Here is an 18,730-nt window from a genome sequence, read left to right on the forward strand (position 1 = left end):
AAGTAAAGACTGACCTTTGTGAAGGAAGCTACAGGACTAGGACTTGACTACTTGCCATGACCCTCTTTTAGTTAGGAAATTGTATGTTCAGACCATCCTAGGTGGTTGCTTTCGGTCTCTGAGTTTGTAGGGCCCACGATGCTGGCCTCTCCTAAGCTTGTCAGGTTTAGTATGTGGCCCCTTTTTTGTCCATAAGCCCATTCAAACTTTAGGAATAATTCCTTGCTACAAAAAAGAATCTTGTATTAAGTTTTGTTCATGAGAAGGTGTTTGTTGAGCTGTCGGTTTATGGAGCAAAGAGCTCAGACTTTGAAGGCAGTGCAACCTGAGTTGAAATCTGGACTCTGCAGCTTGTTAAGTGAGAAACGGGCGATGTGAGCTCTAGCTGATCATCTAGCCTCTTGGCCTCAGTTTTCTCGTCTGTAAAATGGGGACAGTAACACTTAATCCAGGAGGATGAAATGAGATGCCTTATTTCAGAGAAGCAACATCTCATTGATTTCCCTTTATGAAATTTAGTTGAAGAAAATTATGAAATCATATTGAGAAACATAAAGAGAGGCCTGAGTGAATGGAGAACTACATATGAAATTCAGGAACAAGCAAAGGCAATGGATGGGGATAAGAGTCAGAACAGTGACTGCCTTTGGGAGGGGTGGGTGTCGACTGAGGAGGGACAGCCTATCTGAGGTGAGGGCAGCATTCTGTATTTTTATCTGAGTGGTAGTCACACACACATAATACATTGATCCAGCATACACTTAAGATTAGTGCACTTTACTCTATGTGTACCATACATGATTTTTAAAAGGAGGGAGAAGGGGAGGAGGAAACAGAAGTAGAGGAGGGAAGAGGAGAAGTAGAAGAAGGAGAAGAAGAAAAGAAAAGAAAAGGATGGAAAGGGAAAGGGGAAAAATGACTGAGAAACTCGTGGAGGCGGTAGAGGAAACCCTAGAACTTGAGTTAAGATGGTGAACTAAGCATTTTAATGTTCTTAAATGCCCTGGAAACTATGGGAAGAGACATCCACAGGCAGAGACGATGGAGCATGTCTGCTGCATGTGATGAGATGGAGTAAAGGTAGACCAACCTGTGATTCCACTAAGAGAAAGGAACGCCTGTGGGGAATGAGAGAAAGTGATGGTCATAAGAAGCCCCTTGGCTCAGAGGGGCAAGGGCAGGAGGCCAAGATGGACCAAGGGGCTGCCAGAGTGGAGTTGGACGGTAAGATTTGCTGTTCCCACTGATTCTGGAAGGTGCTCTGGATGCAGCTGTCAACACAGTGGTGATCCCCCCACATCATCCCCACCCCACCCCACCTCCCACAGCCTTGCGTGCCTAGCATACTGTGCATACCTAAACAAGCTCAGCCATGGCTTACCCCAGCTGATTGCTAACAAAATCTTCAGGCCAATTAGAGAAATAAAGCACTTAACTTCAGACGACTCCAGACAATGCGAACAGTAAATGCAGGTGCGCAGACCAAACTCTGGCTCTTTCAAATGTCTTTATAAGCAAATTTAAATTGAGTAGTTCCCCCCTCCGCCTGCCATATTTCTTTAAATGAGCAGTAAAGATTTGAATAAAGACTCATATAAGCTCCAATAGTTACCCTATGAAAGAATTCAGAAGAAAAGATTTGGGGAGAGTAGATTATAGCACATGAAAGATAGCAATGATTTTTCTGGAAATTGTTGAAAAAAATATGTTGGATAAAAATCCATGAGAAAATTAGCAAAAATGGGATATCCAAATAGCATATTCAGGCAAAAGGAGATGCCAATAAAAATAAAGTCAATTTATGTCACGGAGCTGCAGAAATAATTAGGAATTGAAGGTTCAGGAAAAGGGGCTGAAAAAAGGCAGGTTGTTGGGGAAATAGTATATATAAGGACACCCAGGTCCCTTCCACCATACCCGGAAGTCAGCAAATAGGCTACATGCCACCTGGGCGGAAGGGTTTATTCTGTGGAAAAATTGAACCAGAGTGACCAAAAACAAAAACAAAGAGAAAACTTAGGACATTACTAACAATGGAAGGCAGAGAAGACATGCCATGCTTCAAACAGTAAGGATGAGAATTGAGATCCACTCCCCACCCTGAGGCCTGAGGCCACTTTGCTCCAAAAATGCTGACTTCACTTATCCTCCACCACTAGGAGGAAGTGTTTGCACTGAGAAATTTAGAGTCAAGGCCAACAGATGCTGATATTGGGGAGTTCTCCAATAAAAGAGCCAACTCCCACCCAGTCATCCCAGGAGTTCACAAACCCCAGTCGTCACAGTTCCAGGAGCTTTTCAAGGCTTGACAAGATATCTGAGGAAAGTCTCCACAGTGAGAGACAGCTCAAATCAAGCCAACACCGGAACCAAGGAAACATACAAGTGCAGGGAGCAAATAACAATTTGACCCACTCTCAGAGAGATAAAAAATATTGCAACCATGAAATGAGATTAGGAGGCTATAAAAAACGGAGAGCTCTTATAAACTAAATTATAATAGCTAAAATGAAAAGCATATATTACAAAGACCAGCTGGATGTAAAATTAAGGAAATGTCTCAGAGAATAGAACAAAAAACATTAAAAAGATTGGCTAGTAGGGGAAAAAAAGATTAATCAATCCAGGAAGCCCACAGCCAACTAATAGGATTTCCAGAAAGAAAGCAAATGGCAGAGATAGAAGAAATTATCAGGGAGATCGCACAATAAAATTCCCAGAACAAAAGAACATGATTCTCTAGAATGAAGGGGTCCATTGAGTGTGCAGCACAATAAATAAAAAAAATCTCCACTAAGAGTCTAAATTGTGAAATTTAGAAGACCTAAAATAAGAGCCCAAAAGCCGAAAGCAACAGCAGATCCCATTCAAAGATGGAGAATCAAATAGCACTGTCCTTCTCCACAGCAATGCTGAAACCCTGTAAAATCTCCCTGTGTCTCTCCACACCACCCATTCATAATTTCACGTGCTCTCTCTGTATTTTCTGACTCCACAGTTACTGCCTGAATGCATGGTGCTGTGGCTTCTACCCCAGGTTCTGTGCATTGGAAACAAAATGTCTTCTGATCTGTTTCCAACACGGCCTGAGACTGCCCAATATGCACAATAATGGCTCATTAGTTCCACTGCCTTCTTTGCTGCATTGTATGTAATTGGTAGTGCAGAGCCTATCACCCGATGAATATGTTTAGTGTCTGCACCTCCTCCCTTTCATAAGGGGAAATGCGTATCCTCAACCTTTCCACTGTGGAGGCCATCTGACACTTTATGGTACTTTTCTATTGAAAAAAAACACACACACACAAAAACAGGGGTGGCTGGGTGGCTCAGTTGGTTAGAGCATATGCTCTTAAAAACAAGGTTGCCAGTTTGACTCTCGCATGGGATGGTTGGCTGTGCCCGCCCCTCCCCCCCTCACAGCTATTAATAGATTGAAAACAGCAACTGGACTTGGAGCTGAGCTTGCACCCACCACAACTAAGATTGAAAGACAGCAACTTGACTTGGAGCTGATGGGTCCTGGAAAAAACATACTGTTCCCCAACAAAGTTAAAAAAAAATGTTTAAAGAGCTAAAAGTAGGAATAGAAAATATATTTAAAAACAAACAACACAAAACTTGTGTTTCATTCTTGCTAAGTTGGTATTTTCATTTTTAGAAGAACTGGGTGTCACCTGTGAATGTGGAGCGTGTACCATGCATTCTTTTCTCCATGTCATTTGTAGAGCCACTGATAAAGACAAATTCCATTGTCTATTTTTATGGGATTCTCCTTTTTACAACTCTTCCATACACAGGCTATGTTTATGACCTATTTCTGATTGATAATAATTAAAAAAAAATGTGTCCTGACTGACTTGTCATGATTGGTGTTGACTCTTGTCCACAGTACTTTGGAAGTCTGAATCGATTATATCCATTGGTTTCTCCTTAAAGATCTGTTTTATATTGCTCAAACAATGTTAGCTGGCAAGTCAAGAATGGCTTCTTGGGCCGGCCAAGTGGTGCGTTGGTTAACAGCTGGCTTGGGACGCCAGAGGGCCCTGGTTCTGATCCCACATGTGAGGGCCAGTGACACTGCCCTCTACAGCTAAGATGCTCAACAACAGCTCAACCCGGAGCTGGGCTGCCGTGAGTCGCCAGCGATGGCATAGGCTGCAGCCCCTGCTGCTGTTGGTTGCCATAAGCTACCGTGTGTGTAGCCAGCAGCCAGCGTGAGCGGCCATCCAGAAGCCGGTGACTGATCTGCCTCTCCTGGGAAGAGCGCAATGATGGTGCCAACTTGGGCCAATGAAGCAACATCCCCCACAACTAGACTGAAGAACAAAAAGGACAGCAACTTGTCTGTTCCCCTTCCCCCAATTCCCCAGCGCTGTTCCCATCCCCCAATTCCCCAATAAAAATCTTAAAAAAAGATTTCTTGTTTAAAAAAAATTCTTCATAATTTTTTAAACGTATTAACTGTTTCTGTAACAAGTCCATCCTTTATTATAAATCCTCCTCCGTGTGGATGTGAGAATCAGCAGAGTACCATTGTCAGGGTCCCTGACCGCTCCACACTCCACCTGGTGCCCCTCTCCGCTTTGCACAGCACTCACAGTGGCATCCACTCAGCCCATGTTTGTAGTTATAGCTTATATATTTTGACAAATGATTTCCTAATTTTATCTCTGAGTTCCTTCAAAATCTGAGATAAATATCACCCTGATGAAATGACGATATAAGCACATTGAGTTTGCATATCAGGCGAGCCTAGTTAATGGCAACCCCCTAAAAACATATCTGTAAATCAAACATCTATTGTCCAAGGGATAAGACTCATTGAGGCTCAGCTTGAATGTGTTCTGATGATTGGGGATATACGGAACCCACCAAACTCCTGCACAAGAGTGCAATAATCAGAGTCAGGTATCATTCCAGAGTCAAATCTGAACACCCCAATCTGACACGCCTGCACCCCACAGCTTGTGTTTGTGGGTCTTCCCATTCCTGCCCCTGCCTCCATTTCTGCCATTATTCCCAACCCAGACCATGAGCGTCCCTACCTCTTTGTACTTGAACACAGAGCGTATATAACTTGCAGTATTGATCATTTTTATACTGGGTATGTCCTGTTTGCCCAAGTAGATGGGAAGCTACTTAAGGGTGGGTGTCACGTTTCCCATCTCTTTGAAGCCCTCTCACTCAAACTCTGTTTCATAAAAGTGGCAAAGTGTCAAAATATTTATGGTGCCTACTGTATTTGCCCACACACTCTCTTTTGCTACAAAAGAGCATCTATCTAGTTTACCATGTCTGAATTAAGTAATAACTTACTCATTAGCAAGTGTGAACAATGCCTCATTATGATCCTCAGCGACTCGTTAGGAAATTCACAGTTGGGAGGAATTTAAGGGCAGTTGCTTTGCACTTCTTCCCATGAAACCTTGGGGCTAATAGATGTTTTCTCTGTCCTCTTTTATTTCTTAGAGTCTAACAGGTTTAGGAAAGGTAGAGACCCACAGGGGACATAGTGAGAATGCCAGTAACTCAAGCATAAGAGAAACGGGCTCTTTCCCTTCCGTTTGGTAATGAAGAAAAGAGGAGGCCTCCCACTCACTGAGGGCAGTCACATTAGTGGCTGTAGGTTTTGCCACAGAAAAAACACTCAGCTTAAAAACACCAGGCAAAAGATTTCCCAAATTGGCAATTTGGCAGCAGTACAACGTTGAGGATGCTTTCTCAACTCAGCTGGGAAAACTCAGGGAGGACTGTATTGAGAACAGAGCACAAAACCCCGATAGTTGGTTGGGAATGTGCCAAAGAAAATCAGATAACAGATGAAAGGAGGTTTGTCAGTCACCCCACTGGTTTCAGGGGCATCCTGTGCCGCCTCCAGGAAATGAGTCACTCCTTGCAGAACCTGTCACAGCTCAAGTTTAATCAGCCTCCCAGAAGCTGGAAAAAAAGTATCACTCTGTATTCCCACAAAGATGGGCCTCCTGAGGGCATCAAAGCATAGAGGGAGAGCTGCGGGTTACACAGGTGGGGAGAGAACCTGAGATGGCACCTGTGGAAGGAAAAGAGACACCCACAGAAGAGGGAAGTGAAGCCTGCTGAGTGGCCCCTGGCGAGCTGCTTCCAGGGAAAGAGGTGGTCATTGAAGTCAGAGCCGCATGGAGCTACATGTGACAGGCTCAGGGGCCACCTGCTCTGCTACTCCTCACTGCCAGGCTCCTCATCGCTGTCCTCGCCCAGAGGAAACGCCCTCGTGGACTGCTGGGCTGCGTGCATCCGGGTCTCCATGGGGCAGTCCTGGCCCAGGATTGCCTGCAGCAAGAGGCAGGAAGAGGAATCACTGCACATCTTTAAGCGGCCTCCCCACTCCCTTCCCAGCCAGCTTATCCAAGTCTAGCGTTGCTCAGGAAACCCTCTTTCTGTTTTCTGTACGTACACAGGCTTCCCAAGTGTAGCACCCTTAGTCAAGACAAACATCTGCTATCTTTTAATTGAATCCTAACAGCGGTAGTGCAGGTTACAGATGAAATTGGCTCCACCCCCCATCAGACCTTCTCTTGTTCCTTAGAGCAGCCTCCACATCCATCCCTAACCCACCCAGATCCTCAGGGTGCTTATGCTTCAATAAGGGGAAAGTATCTTCTTAACTAAAATCATATGATGTGGTTCTCTGCCCTGGGGTTTTGATAGTTTAAGACATGACCTGGTAAAGATAATGGCAGAATGAATGAATGAATGAATGAATGAATGAATGAATGTGCCTAGTGAAATTCTGCCTATTTTAGGGAGATCGTTTGGTAATTCACACTTTGCTAGTAACTACGGCAACTACAGAATACCTTTGATGGTCCTTATTTCAACTCTTTACAAACTTCCCATTTTCCTTTTTAGGACCCTGCTTACCTGCCTGGTGTAAGAGAGAAAGTGAAGGGAGAGAAGGGGAAATGAGGACGGGCACAAAGGAAAGATAAAAATGAAGAAGGGATTAGAAAACATGGCAAAGCAGAGAGACGGTTAGGGAGGGAGGAAATAAGAGAACAGGATGAAAAGGAATGAGGGACATGGAAAAAAACAGAAGATTTTTGTTTTAAGTAGTAGTCAGAGCCCCTTACAAGCTTCTCCTCCTTGGCTGGTGGGCTCCTCAGGTAGTAGCAGAGAGGAGCATAGGTGATGTTCACGACCCCGATGATGACCATGAGCCAGGGGAAGCCGATGGCACGCACAATGGCACCCCCAGTGGATGGGCCTGTGAGGAACAAATCAAAATCACTGGTGTTTATTGAGCCTCGATCACATGGAAGACACAACGGGAGGGACAGCAGGTGACCCAGAGGACTCCCAGGGTCAACTATCTCTAGGAGCCTGGGAGGATCAGCCTCCCAGCTTCACTTCCAGCTGGTAAACAGCAGAAAAGGGAGGCTGGGACATCAGGTACTGGGTGCTCCCTTCTCCCGCCACCAACGTACCTACAGCAAAGCCCATGCAGAAGGCCACATCGGCAATGGCGTAGACGCTCCCATACACGGAAGTGTGGCGCAGGTCCACCAGGTGTCCCATGATGGGCATCATAGAGGAATCCACCATGCCTGTGGCCAGAGCAAACAGGATGCCTTCTGTCGGCAACACCCCCAGTCCCCTCCCTGTCTGTGCATTCTCCCTCCTCCTCCCTTTTAGATCACTCCCTTAACCTGCTGTCCTCCACTCAGATCTGGGAGTAAGAGCGCAGATCGCCACACCCATGCCAGCTGCCCTACTGTCTTTCTACAGACCTCCTTTGATCTGACCCGAAGCCATCATTGAGGGACTCCTTATTTCCTTTAAGGGACTTCTTACCTATGGCAAAGCCAAGTCCTGCATTGGGGCCAATGAGGCCAAAAATATTATGAGCCAGAGGAACCTGTATCGGGAAGGAAAAGTTCATCATGAGTCAGCTGGGCCATGTAGGGGCAGCACAGCAACGAAGCGTTTTCACACGAAATGCATTTAGTAAGGTGTGCTCTGTGCCACATATATTTTCTATTTGGAGTCTCACACCTTCTTGTGAAGAAGGCTCTTTACTTCCATTTTAAAGATATGGAAACTAGATGGGTGCCATTTGGTTAAACGCACTGTCCAAAGTTACAGAGCTAACAAGTGGTAAGGTCAAGTTTGAGCTTCAGATTTGACTCCTTTATTACCATAATGGTCCTTTTCTGTTGCATAGACTCCCCTTTCTCTACCCTCTCCACACAGACACACACTTTTGTCCTCACTCTTCACTGATTAGAGGGAGTTTCCTCTCATTTCTGTTAGCGACATCATCCAAAGGTCTAGGCCAAATCCTAACTTGGTAGCCATTGGAGAAAGAAGACAGAGGGGAGACACCAATAACCAATTACCCATAAGCTAGAGGGCAGGTGGTGTCAGCAAGCTTGTGAAACTCACTGTCTCGCCTTCCCCACTACCCACAGAAGCCTTCCTTTCCTCTTGTGCTGGTTCCTTCCCTCCTTCCCTGGGCATCTATCACCCAAACCTGCTTCCCTAGCACACTCACCCCTCAAGGATTTAACCTACCTTTTAGCTGTTAGTGGCTGACAATAATTTGGGGGAATGATTCCTCAAGGGGTATTTATATTTTATCAAGCGTATTGCAGGGGCGGCCAGTTAGCTCAGTTGTTTAGAGCACAGTGCTCATAACACCAAAGCTGCTGGTTCGATCCACACATGGGCCACTGAGCTGCGCCCTCCACAGCTAGATTGAAATGCCTACTTGACTTAGAGCTGATGGGTCCTGGAAAACACACTTTCCTCCCCTCCCCTCCCCCCCAAAAAAGAGTATTGGCCAAGATTTGCTAGGGGCTCACTATATGGCAGACACTGCTGTGGTTTATATAGATTATCTTGACAACCCTGTGTGGTGCTATCAGAATCCTCTCTACACAGATGAGGATACTAAGCATAGAGAGGTGATGTAACTAGCTCAAGGTCATGCGAGCATCAAGTGGTAAAGCTGGGACTGAACCTGGAGCTTGTACTCCTGTTCAGGACCTCAGCCTTTCTTGAGCGCTATACTCCGTGCTTTACAGCCCTGTTCTCATCTCCCTCAAGCCTAGGAGGCAAGTGTGCTTAGGATCCCCACGTGGAGAGGACAAAAGGAAGGCTTAGAGAGCTTGAAGGGGGCTCTTGAAAATGGAGAAGCCCGTCTTTCTTTCTTCTTCTACCAAACATTCTGGCCCTGGAGGTTGAGGCACAGATGACGGTTCACCTCGTGGCTTACGGGGTCCTGTCAGGGCAGGATGAGTGAATGAAGTCCTAAAATGCACCATCTTGCTGGCCCCAGAAATAGATACCAACACAGATTGCTTCATATACCCACACACAGAGCCTCAGTGCTCTGGCTCTAGCGGCCCCGTTGTCCTCTCCCTTTCCTTCCCCACCTCCCTTGAATGGGATGCCTGGTGGCATCTCTCCCAGTGCTAAATTCCTACGTACGCAGAAATGGTCTTTCTGACGGTCCTTGTCAAGTCAACCCTCTGCTCATTTTAAAGGAAAGTGGTGTTTAAATGTCTGGGTTTCTCTCCCTCAAGTAGACCTTAGTATACTTACACAAAGCAAGCTGGTACCTACTACCACCATGCCAATCAGGGAGCACAGCCACCTGGGAGAAAAGAGCTGTCATCAGATGGAGCTAAGGGGAGAGAACCCTTTGGCCTGTCACCCCATCACCACCTCACTGACTGGTCCTACCACCCCTAATTCCAGGAACCCCTGAGGATGTGAGAAGATGAGCCCATCTCTACGTGATCAGTTTGTACCCAAGTGTGCACTTTCCCTGTTTTTTGCTCGCTCCCATCCCTCCCCTGGCTCCATGCCTCTTTCCATAGCAGAAGCAGAGAAGGTACAATGGGACCTAGTCTTCCTTCCCTTGGAAGAAGAACCAGTTGACTGAGCAGGTACTTGTCCCCTGGGAGTAACCCCGAAACTTAATTCATCCTGTTTCCCAATTCAGGCTACCTCTCCCCGTTCATATTTTATTTGGTCTTCATGGTCCACCACAAAAACCACACAACACACAAATATCAAACTTCTTTCCATTGCTGATTTCTTATAAAAGTAGTTTTTAAACTTATTTTAAAAATTCGTATGCTGAACTCCAAAGATAAAATTAAGGCTCTTCTCATTGTAGCGGAGGAACAGAATCCAGACTCATGCCTCCTAGTCCCCACCCCTTGGTGGCCTCTGAGGCACCTCAGTAGAACTCCCTAAAGCTCCATGGAACACAGTTTGACAACCACTGCCCCAAAGTACTTTTTTTCATACATGTTCTCTGTGGGGTTATTTTATCTCTTCAACTGGACAACACACATCTGGAAAGTAAGGGCTGCCCCTCAAATAGTCACTGCCTCTTCAATCGCAGCCAGCTCAGGACCATGCTTTCTCTACACTGGCTTCACCACGTACCCACCCCCATCCTCCCATTGGACAGTTTTTATCCATGGGTACTTGCCCTCAACCTTCAACCTCAGGGAAACTGTTCATCATCCCAGGTGTAGAGACAACCTCCAAAGACTCTCCCACCTTATATTCCTCTTGCTCTTCCCAGACCCCCAGGCTACATACCGACCCATTTTGTTGGCCAACACACCAAAGAGGTTGGTGCCAATGAGATAGGACACGCTGGCAGGCAGGAAAGCTAGACCTGTAGAAAGACAAAGGTTCACACCTTAGGACACGCCCTGTTTACTCTAAAACACCTTATTTCCTACAGGACAGTGAAGTCCCCCCAATACCTTCAAGGATTGCAGACCACTTTGTTTTGTGGGTTGGAGATCCTTGTGCAAACCCAGAGCTGATAACATGGGGTCCCATACCTCTGCGATCCTCAGGAGCAGTGCTTTGTTTAGCTTCGATACATTTAATGAGCTTCCAGCCCCCACTTAGACTTCCTGATGAACGGTCCTAATGAGCCATTCTCATGTATAAAATATCCTTGGCTATCAGCATAAGAACATGAGCTTTAGAAAAAGACATATATACTTCCTGGGAAGTAAAATCCTGCCTTGCTCTTTACCTGACCTTCTATTGCACAGGTCGTGACCTTGGATAAGTTACTAAGCCTTTCTGAGCTTTGGTTTCCACATCTGGGAAAAACAAAGCTATGATTATGTCATAACAGTTTATAGTGAGGAGCAACTTAGACAGCATATGTAAAGTATTTTGTAAACTGAAGCCCTGGTCACACTATTTTCTGTGACAACCGAGTCAGGAGCTCTGGACTGTATTGGGCTGTGGGGCCCCACAGTTCAGGATTCACACTGTGGTTTGGCCAATTGTTAGCTCTGTGACCGAGGGCAATTTATTTACCCTCTCTGAGTCTCATTCATCTGTTCATGAATTTAGTACTTTCATCATGCTTTTACTATGTGACAGGTATCCTAGGGGCTAGGAATAGAAGGGTGAATAAAATAGACAAAAGCCGGGGCAGCCAGTTAGCTCAGTTGGTTAGAGCACAGTGCTCATAACACCAAGGTTGCCGGTTTGATCCCCACATAGGCCACTGAGTTGAGCCCTCCACAACTAGATTGAAACAACTACTTGACTTGGAGCTAATGGGTCCTGGAAAAACACACTGTTCTCCAAAACACACTGTTTGTTGTTTTTAAAACTACAAAAACCCCCCCAAAGATAGACAAAAGCCTAGTCCTTGGGGAGCTTATATTTAAGGGGGAGGGAGACAGACAATAAACACGTAAACAAATAAGTGCAAAAGATAATGTTGAAAAATGATAAGTTCTGTGAGGAAAATGTAGTGTGGTGATATGGCAGAATGACCAGGAATAAGGGCTAACTTAGATTTGGGGCTTGGGGAAGGCTTCTTTGAAGAGGTGACATTTAAGGTGAGGCCTGAACAATCAAAAGAGAGCTTTCAAGCAGAAACAAACAAACCCCCAAAACAAACACCTAATGCAAATATAAAGGCTTTAAGAAGAAACCACTTAGTCTGTTCTAGGAACAGAAAGGAGGTCTGTGTGGCTGAAACACAATGAGCAAAATGGAGAGTGATAGAAAACGTACGACTGGAATTTGGAATTTATTCCAAGTGAAATGGGAAGCCTTGGAGGGAAATTACATATTCTGATTTATATTTTTAAAGTCGCCTAGGTGTGGTTAAAAGAATGGCTTCACAGGACAAGAGTGGAAGCCAGAGGACCACCTGAAGAGCCCAGGAGAAAAGTGCTAGTGACTCAGAAGTCACTACGGAGAGAAGTGAATAAAATGGGAGCTATTTTGCAAGTAGTGCTAGTGGAATTTTCTGTTGGATTGGGTGTGAGCATAGTAGGCGTGGGGGAAAAGAGGAATCAAGGATGACTCCCAGATTTTTGTCTTAATCAGTAGGGTGGCTGGAGATAAAGAAAAACCTTGGGGAGATCGTGAGAGGTTTGAAAGGACTATTAGACATTCAGCTGGAGATGCCAGGCAGTTGGGTGCACAAGTCTAGAGTTCCCAGGGCAGATCCTAAACACAGATATAAACATTCAACTCAGTGGTTTATACATAGTTCTTACAGCCACGGGAATGGCTAGACTCATCTAAGAAAGATGGGATGGAGAACAAGGTCTGAGCCTTCAAGGACTTCTATCTACCTAAGGAGAACTGACTCTGGGTAGTGAACACACAATGTGATATGCAGATGATGTATTACAGAATTGTACACTTGAAACCTAAGTAATTTTGCTAACCATTATCACCCCAATAAACTTTAATTTAAAAAATTAGCAGAGGAGGAGGATATTGCAAAGGGGAAAAGGAGCAGCCAGTGGAACAGGTGAGGGGGGTGCAATCTACAAGATAAAAAACAAACAAGGAGTTTGGCCTTTGATAGGAGCTGAGGCGCCTCGCCTATAAAGAGAAAGCAGTGATGTGGGTATAGGTGCAGGGAAATGAGGTGTTTTTAATGATGGGAACATGTGAGTTCCCTTCTCCTTACTTCTATTTTCTCAACAACTAGGAGTTGAGAATGATGAAGGTGAAGAGATAAGGGGGTATAGGAGGTCTGAATGGAGAAGTATTACATAGTCATTTTGAAAAGTGGGAAGGAAAATAAGTCAGACTGAGAAAGACAAATACCATATGATCTCACTTATATGTGGAATCTAAAGAACAGAATAAATGAGCAAACAAAACAGAAACAGACTCATAGATACAGAGAACAAACTGATGGTTGCTAGGTGGGAGGGAAGTTGGGGGGATGAGTGAAAAGGGTGAAGGGATTAGGAAGTACAAATTGGTAGTCACAAAATAGTCATGGGATGTGAAATACAGTATGTGGAATATAGTCAATAATATTGTAAAAACTGTGTATGGTGTCAGATGGGTACTAGGCTTATCAGAGGACCACGTCATAAATTATATAAATGTCTAACCACTGCACTGTACAACTGAAACTAATATAAAATAATTTTGAATGTCAACTATGATTATGAAACTATATATACATGCATGGTCACCGGATGTAAAGTACAGCATAGGGAATATAGTCAATGTATTGTAATAGCTATGTATGGTGTCAGATGGGTAGCAGACCTGTTGGGGTTATCACTTTGTGACTTGTGTAAATGTCTAATCATTATGTTGTTTTGTATACCTGAAACTAATAATTTTAAAAAGCCAAAAAAAAAAGAAAAAGAAAAAAGAAAGTGGGACTTATAGAAGGATTGTTGGACAGTGTAAAAACCTACTTTAGTCAACTATAATTAAAAATAAAATTTTAAAAAGATTATAGAGGGGCTAAAAACAAAATGAAAAACAAACCTACTTTGGATTTGTGGTCATAAATCTAAGGTGAGACCCAGCCTGGTTGTGTGTTTTTCTACAGTCCCATCACACTGCTTACATGCAGACAAGGAGTTGACAACCAGATAGGCTTAACCAGCATCAAAGCTTTGCCAGGTGACAACACCACGGGGAGAGCATCAATGCTTTCAAAGGAGTGACATTAATAATGGACTTGGATTCATCATGATGGAATCCAAGCTGAGTAAAGAAAGAAGTGAAGATGTGAGTAGTGATGGAAGTAGAACCAGAACTGAAGCCAATGGATTGGTAATCTCAATGTAGCCAAAATGTGTTGGTATGGAGGTATTAGAATACCTGAGCAGGGAATATGTAAGGTGATAACTAGAGTGCTTAGAATTGAGGTTTCAGAGGTGATACAATTAATGATAATGTCAAGGTCAAGGTTATATAAAGGTGTGCTTAGTTAAGGTGGAGAGGAGAAAAAGATCATTGCAAGAGAGTAGATTAAGGAATAGGCCAAGATATTGGGAGGTTTATCCACCTGGATATTGACGTCACACACAAAAAATGGTGACAGGAACAGAGGCATAAAGAGCATAAAGAATACATGCCAGGTGTTGACAATAAATGAGAAGGTTACTAAAAGGTCAGTGGATGACTGCAATTAAGAGAGGTGGGTAGTATAATCTAACAATGTGACCTCCAAAGGAGTTGGGGCCTTCAAAGGAGAATGAAGAAGAAATGACCGAGAAGCAGCAAAGGAGAGCAAAATCTGGAAGAACATGGACTTTCCGCCAAGAGGGCTGCAGGAGATGATATTTTCAGGAAACATTCAGGTCTCAGTTAGGGCAAGCAGATGAAGGACGTGTTCAGAGAAGAGACTGAGGGCACTAGGATGCTTGCCCATGACAGGGAATTCCACAGGGCCCAAGGTTTGGGAGGCGATGGGAAAGTGGGTCAGGTTAAGAAGCTTCTGAAATATGGGGATAATAATAATCCCTACTAGGTAGGCTGGTTGTGAGACTTAAATGACATAACGTATATCAACCTTGTGGCACAGTGCCTGGCACAGAATAAATGCCCTCTGTGTACTGGCCTTAACATTAGCATCATAACTGGTAAGAACAGGGTCAGGAATTGGACCCATGCCTTTTCACTCCAACTCCGGGTGTCTCCACCACCTGCACCACCAGTGTGGCAGCACAGATGGCTTTGGCACAAGGGACTGCTTGGAATCAGCAGTGTGAGTTTCTGTGGCTCTCACCAGCCTTTCTGCCTCTCTGTACCAAGAGAAAACAGTGCTGCCTAATAGAAACTGTAGTGACAATTACAGTTAAACCCAAAGTCAACAATTCACCAGTTACTGGCTGATGGCTTGTTTGCTTTTAATATTCTCTTCTGTGGGGTGGAAGTAAAGTATACCTTAGTGACTTTATCTACTTAATCTGTACAGGTGGCAATCTGTTTCAAACTGTACACATTTGTTTATGTTTAATTGCTTTAAAATTTTTAGAAGTTATAGCTATATAACTGTTGAACTGATATCTGGAAACGAGCTCTTCTAGGAAGCCCACTAGCTTTCTATATTATCCTCTTAACTCATTTCAAATGCAGTTTCCTGAATGAGATTTTCCTCAGTGTGCCTTGTTCTTTAGGACCTGGGTATAGCTTGCATTTCAGGGGCATTCTGTGCAAAATAGGTGTTCCAGACTGTATGTCCACAGACATATCTGTACTTTTCACAGCACATCTTCAAGGGGTGGGGATTACACATCCCTATGACTGTCAAAGTGATTTAAACAACAACAACTACGAAAATAGTAATGACTTTTGTTTACTGAGTATATCTTGTATTCCATGCGCTGTGCTAATGAATCCTTTTATCATTCATAGAATATTGAATCCTGAAAAGAACTCTAAAAAGCAACTCCATTTTTATTTTTACAAATGAAAAAAGTGGAGTCCACGAGAGGTTAAATAACCTACCCAGGGTCACAACCAGTAAGTGGCCATCAGTATTCAAACCCAGGTAATACTGTTTTCAAAACCTGAGCTCTTCCTCCACTGGCGGGAGCAGCAGGCATACAGCGGCCTCCAAGAGAGTGCCCAGTCACAGATGACAGTCGCTGTCAAACGCCTCATCTTCTCTCCTCCCAGCACTGAGAGGTGCTCTGCATTTAGAGCAATATTTTTCAAAGTGTGGTCCCTGAGGCCATTGCAGCACCACCAGGGAATTTACTAGGAACGCAGACTCGTTTCACTGAATTGCTGGGTGTTAACAAGCTCTTTAGGCGATTTGGTGGAGAGCAGCCCTGAGGAAGATGGAAAGGACAGAGGAAGACAAAGCCTCCTGCTGCTCTGACTTACTGTCCGAGGGCTTTCCGCTGCAGCTTCCATTGCAGGGAGGACTGTGTGGAGTTACCCTGTGAGCTTCCCCAGGTCTCACCTGCCTATCTGCCTCTCTGCACTGAGAGGAAACAGTGCGAATAGAAACTGTTGTGACCATTACAATGAACAATTCACCAGTTACTGGCTGATGGCTAATTTGCTTTTAACGTTCTCTCCCGTGGGTGAAGAAAGCTGGAGAAGGGCCACTTTGAGCTGAGGTTCCCACCTGCATGGCGGGAGCTTCCGGGCAGGGGATGCCGGCTGCCACGGAGCACACAACTAACTCAATTAATTGTCATGGTCAGAGGCAGCTGCAGCCCAGAAAAATTCAATTTGGGGCTGCGAGACTGGCTTAGAATTGTGCCCTAAAAATTAGATTTAGTGCTTTTCATTGCATGCAGATCCACATCAGGTCCTTATCAGCTTCTTCTCTGGCCCCATAAGCCTTTCCTCCCTGCAGTGACTGAGTGATTTGCACGTAGCCTCCTGTGTCCCTGTCCTCAGGCTTCCTGGATAGGGCCAGTGTCTCCTCTCTAAGGTCAGATGGATCACCAGGACATCTCTCCATGGAGCAGAGGAGGCTGGAGGCCTCTCTCTTGGGCCCAGAGCTCTCCACTGGGGTACAGAGCCCAGCACCTTACCGAGGTGAGGGCTACAGAACAATATATTCCATAAGCTCCTTTTGTAGAGTGAAAAGATAGCAAAACAGTAATCTGGGGGCAGGGGCGTTGAAGAGAGAAAATGCGATGGTAATGGTGGTGCACAGTAATATTCTACAGGTGCAAAGCATTTCCACATAGTAGGCCATTTATCCCTCAAATTACCCTTTGAACTAGATAGTATTCTGATGACTATCTTAAAGATGAGGAAAATGATGCTCAGAAAGTTTCTGCGATTTGCACAGTTTGCGTAGCCAATCAATGGAGCCTAAATGAAAACCTAGGCCCTTTGACTAGAAATCATTAATGGTTCTAGCACATGGGAAGTTACTGCTCTGTAGCCCCCATCAACCCCTCCTACCTTGCCCTGCTCCAGCTGTTTCTATCCACCCAATCAGGCTTGATTTACAGGTGTGAACGGGCAGGTCATTCTTCTACAAAGGAAGCACATTGTCCCTCTGTAATGCTGAAGAACTGGACCTGATGATGTTTCCTAATTACCTAAGAAAGGGCCCATGGTACACACTTCTGCTCAAGCCTGAGTTGAGGACTGAGGTCACTTACCCAGCTGCCACTCAGGGGAGCACATGGTCTGCAGCATCCAGATGGGCAGTGTGGGCTCCAGCATGGCCACTCCCATGTTGGCAAAGCAGAGGGAGCCTGGGGGGAGAGTTCCGTGAGGCACCATGGCTGCCCTGAAGCCCGCACTTTCCCAACACAAGGGGAGGCATTGTCAGCTTACCTGCAGCCACCAGGATATAAGGGTCTCTGAGGAGTGTAAGCAGCGGAGTCCCCTTGGCACTCTGAGAACATGGACAACAAAAACTCCCATTTGTACAGTATATACATCTATTTTCACAGAATCTGAGAATGTACAAACCTGGAATTAGTGCAGACTTTGCAGGGTCAGGGCTCAGCTCTACAATGCTGCCCCACTTCAGATGCCAATCGCAAGTAGGGAGTCCCTAGGTTACCCACACTTTGGTTTGACCTGGCTACAAAATCAAGGTATTTAGCTCAAACTTTCCCATGTTTTTTGCTGTTTTGTATCTTTCTTCATGGTTTGATATGGATTTCTCAAAGCCATCTTTGGCTTGGAGTCAAACAAATACCAACTCTGATATTTAACTGTGATAGAATAACAGTCTGGAATGATGCTTTTGGAAGAGAGGTTGCCTGGATGGTCTCTAAGGGCTTCTCTAGCTCTGAGATGTTATCACTATGAATACTCAGGTCCCAAAGTCATTATCCCCTTCTGGTTCTGAGTTAAAAAAAAATATATATATATATATACACACACACACACACACACATATATATATATATATGTATATATATATATATATATATTTAGCACATGAGTACACACACACACACACACACACAGTCATATGCTGCTGAATGATAAGGATATATTCTCAGAAATGTGTCTTTAGACAATTTAGTCATTGTGCGAACATCATAGGGTGCACAGACACAAACCTAGATGGTATTGCTTACTACACACCTAGGCTATACAGTATGGTATAGCCTATTGCTCCTAGGCTACAATCCTGTACAGCATGTTACAGTACAAAACAACACAAGATTAATTCAAGCACAAGAGAAATTATGCAATCAGGAGACGCGGCAAGCAAGAGGTGTATGAAGCTGCTGCCAGTGTAACCCAGGGTACTGTTTTGCAGCAAACTTTTTTTTTATAAGTAGAAAGAGTACATTCTAAAATAACGATAAAAGCATAGTGTAGTAAGTACATAAACCAGGAACATAGTTGTTTGTTATCAAGTATTGTGTACTGTATATAATTGTATGTGCTATTCTTTTTTTTTATTAGTCTCAGGTGTACAAAGCAACGTAATAGACATTTAAATCCCACATAAAGTGATAACCCACCCCTCAAGCTACTA

General features: G+C 44.4%; 1 protein-coding gene across 1 annotated transcript in view; it reads right to left on the bottom strand.

Annotated features, from left to right (window-relative positions):
• Positions 1 to 5,443: 5,443 nt before the first annotated feature.
• SLC18A1 (solute carrier family 18 member A1) overlaps positions 5,444 to 18,730 on the bottom strand; it is a gene marked incomplete at its 5' end in the record, with an annotated part of 26,288 nt that continues 13,001 nt past the window's right edge. Inside the window, 8 exons of the mRNA XM_019641846.1 lie at positions 5,444 to 6,312; positions 7,113 to 7,246; positions 7,467 to 7,586; positions 7,834 to 7,897; positions 9,586 to 9,637; positions 10,600 to 10,678; positions 17,388 to 17,483; positions 17,566 to 17,626. Coding sequence (XP_019497391.1) covers positions 6,199 to 6,312; positions 7,113 to 7,246; positions 7,467 to 7,586; positions 7,834 to 7,897; positions 9,586 to 9,637; positions 10,600 to 10,678; positions 17,388 to 17,483; positions 17,566 to 17,626 — 720 coding nt within the window. The remainder of the gene's footprint in view (positions 6,313 to 7,112; positions 7,247 to 7,466; positions 7,587 to 7,833; positions 7,898 to 9,585; positions 9,638 to 10,599; positions 10,679 to 17,387; positions 17,484 to 17,565; positions 17,627 to 18,730) is intronic.

Source organism: Hipposideros armiger, unplaced genomic scaffold (genome assembly GCF_001890085.2).
Source record: "Hipposideros armiger isolate ML-2016 unplaced genomic scaffold, ASM189008v1 scaffold_64, whole genome shotgun sequence".
NCBI lineage: Eukaryota > Metazoa > Chordata > Mammalia > Chiroptera > Hipposideridae > Hipposideros > Hipposideros armiger.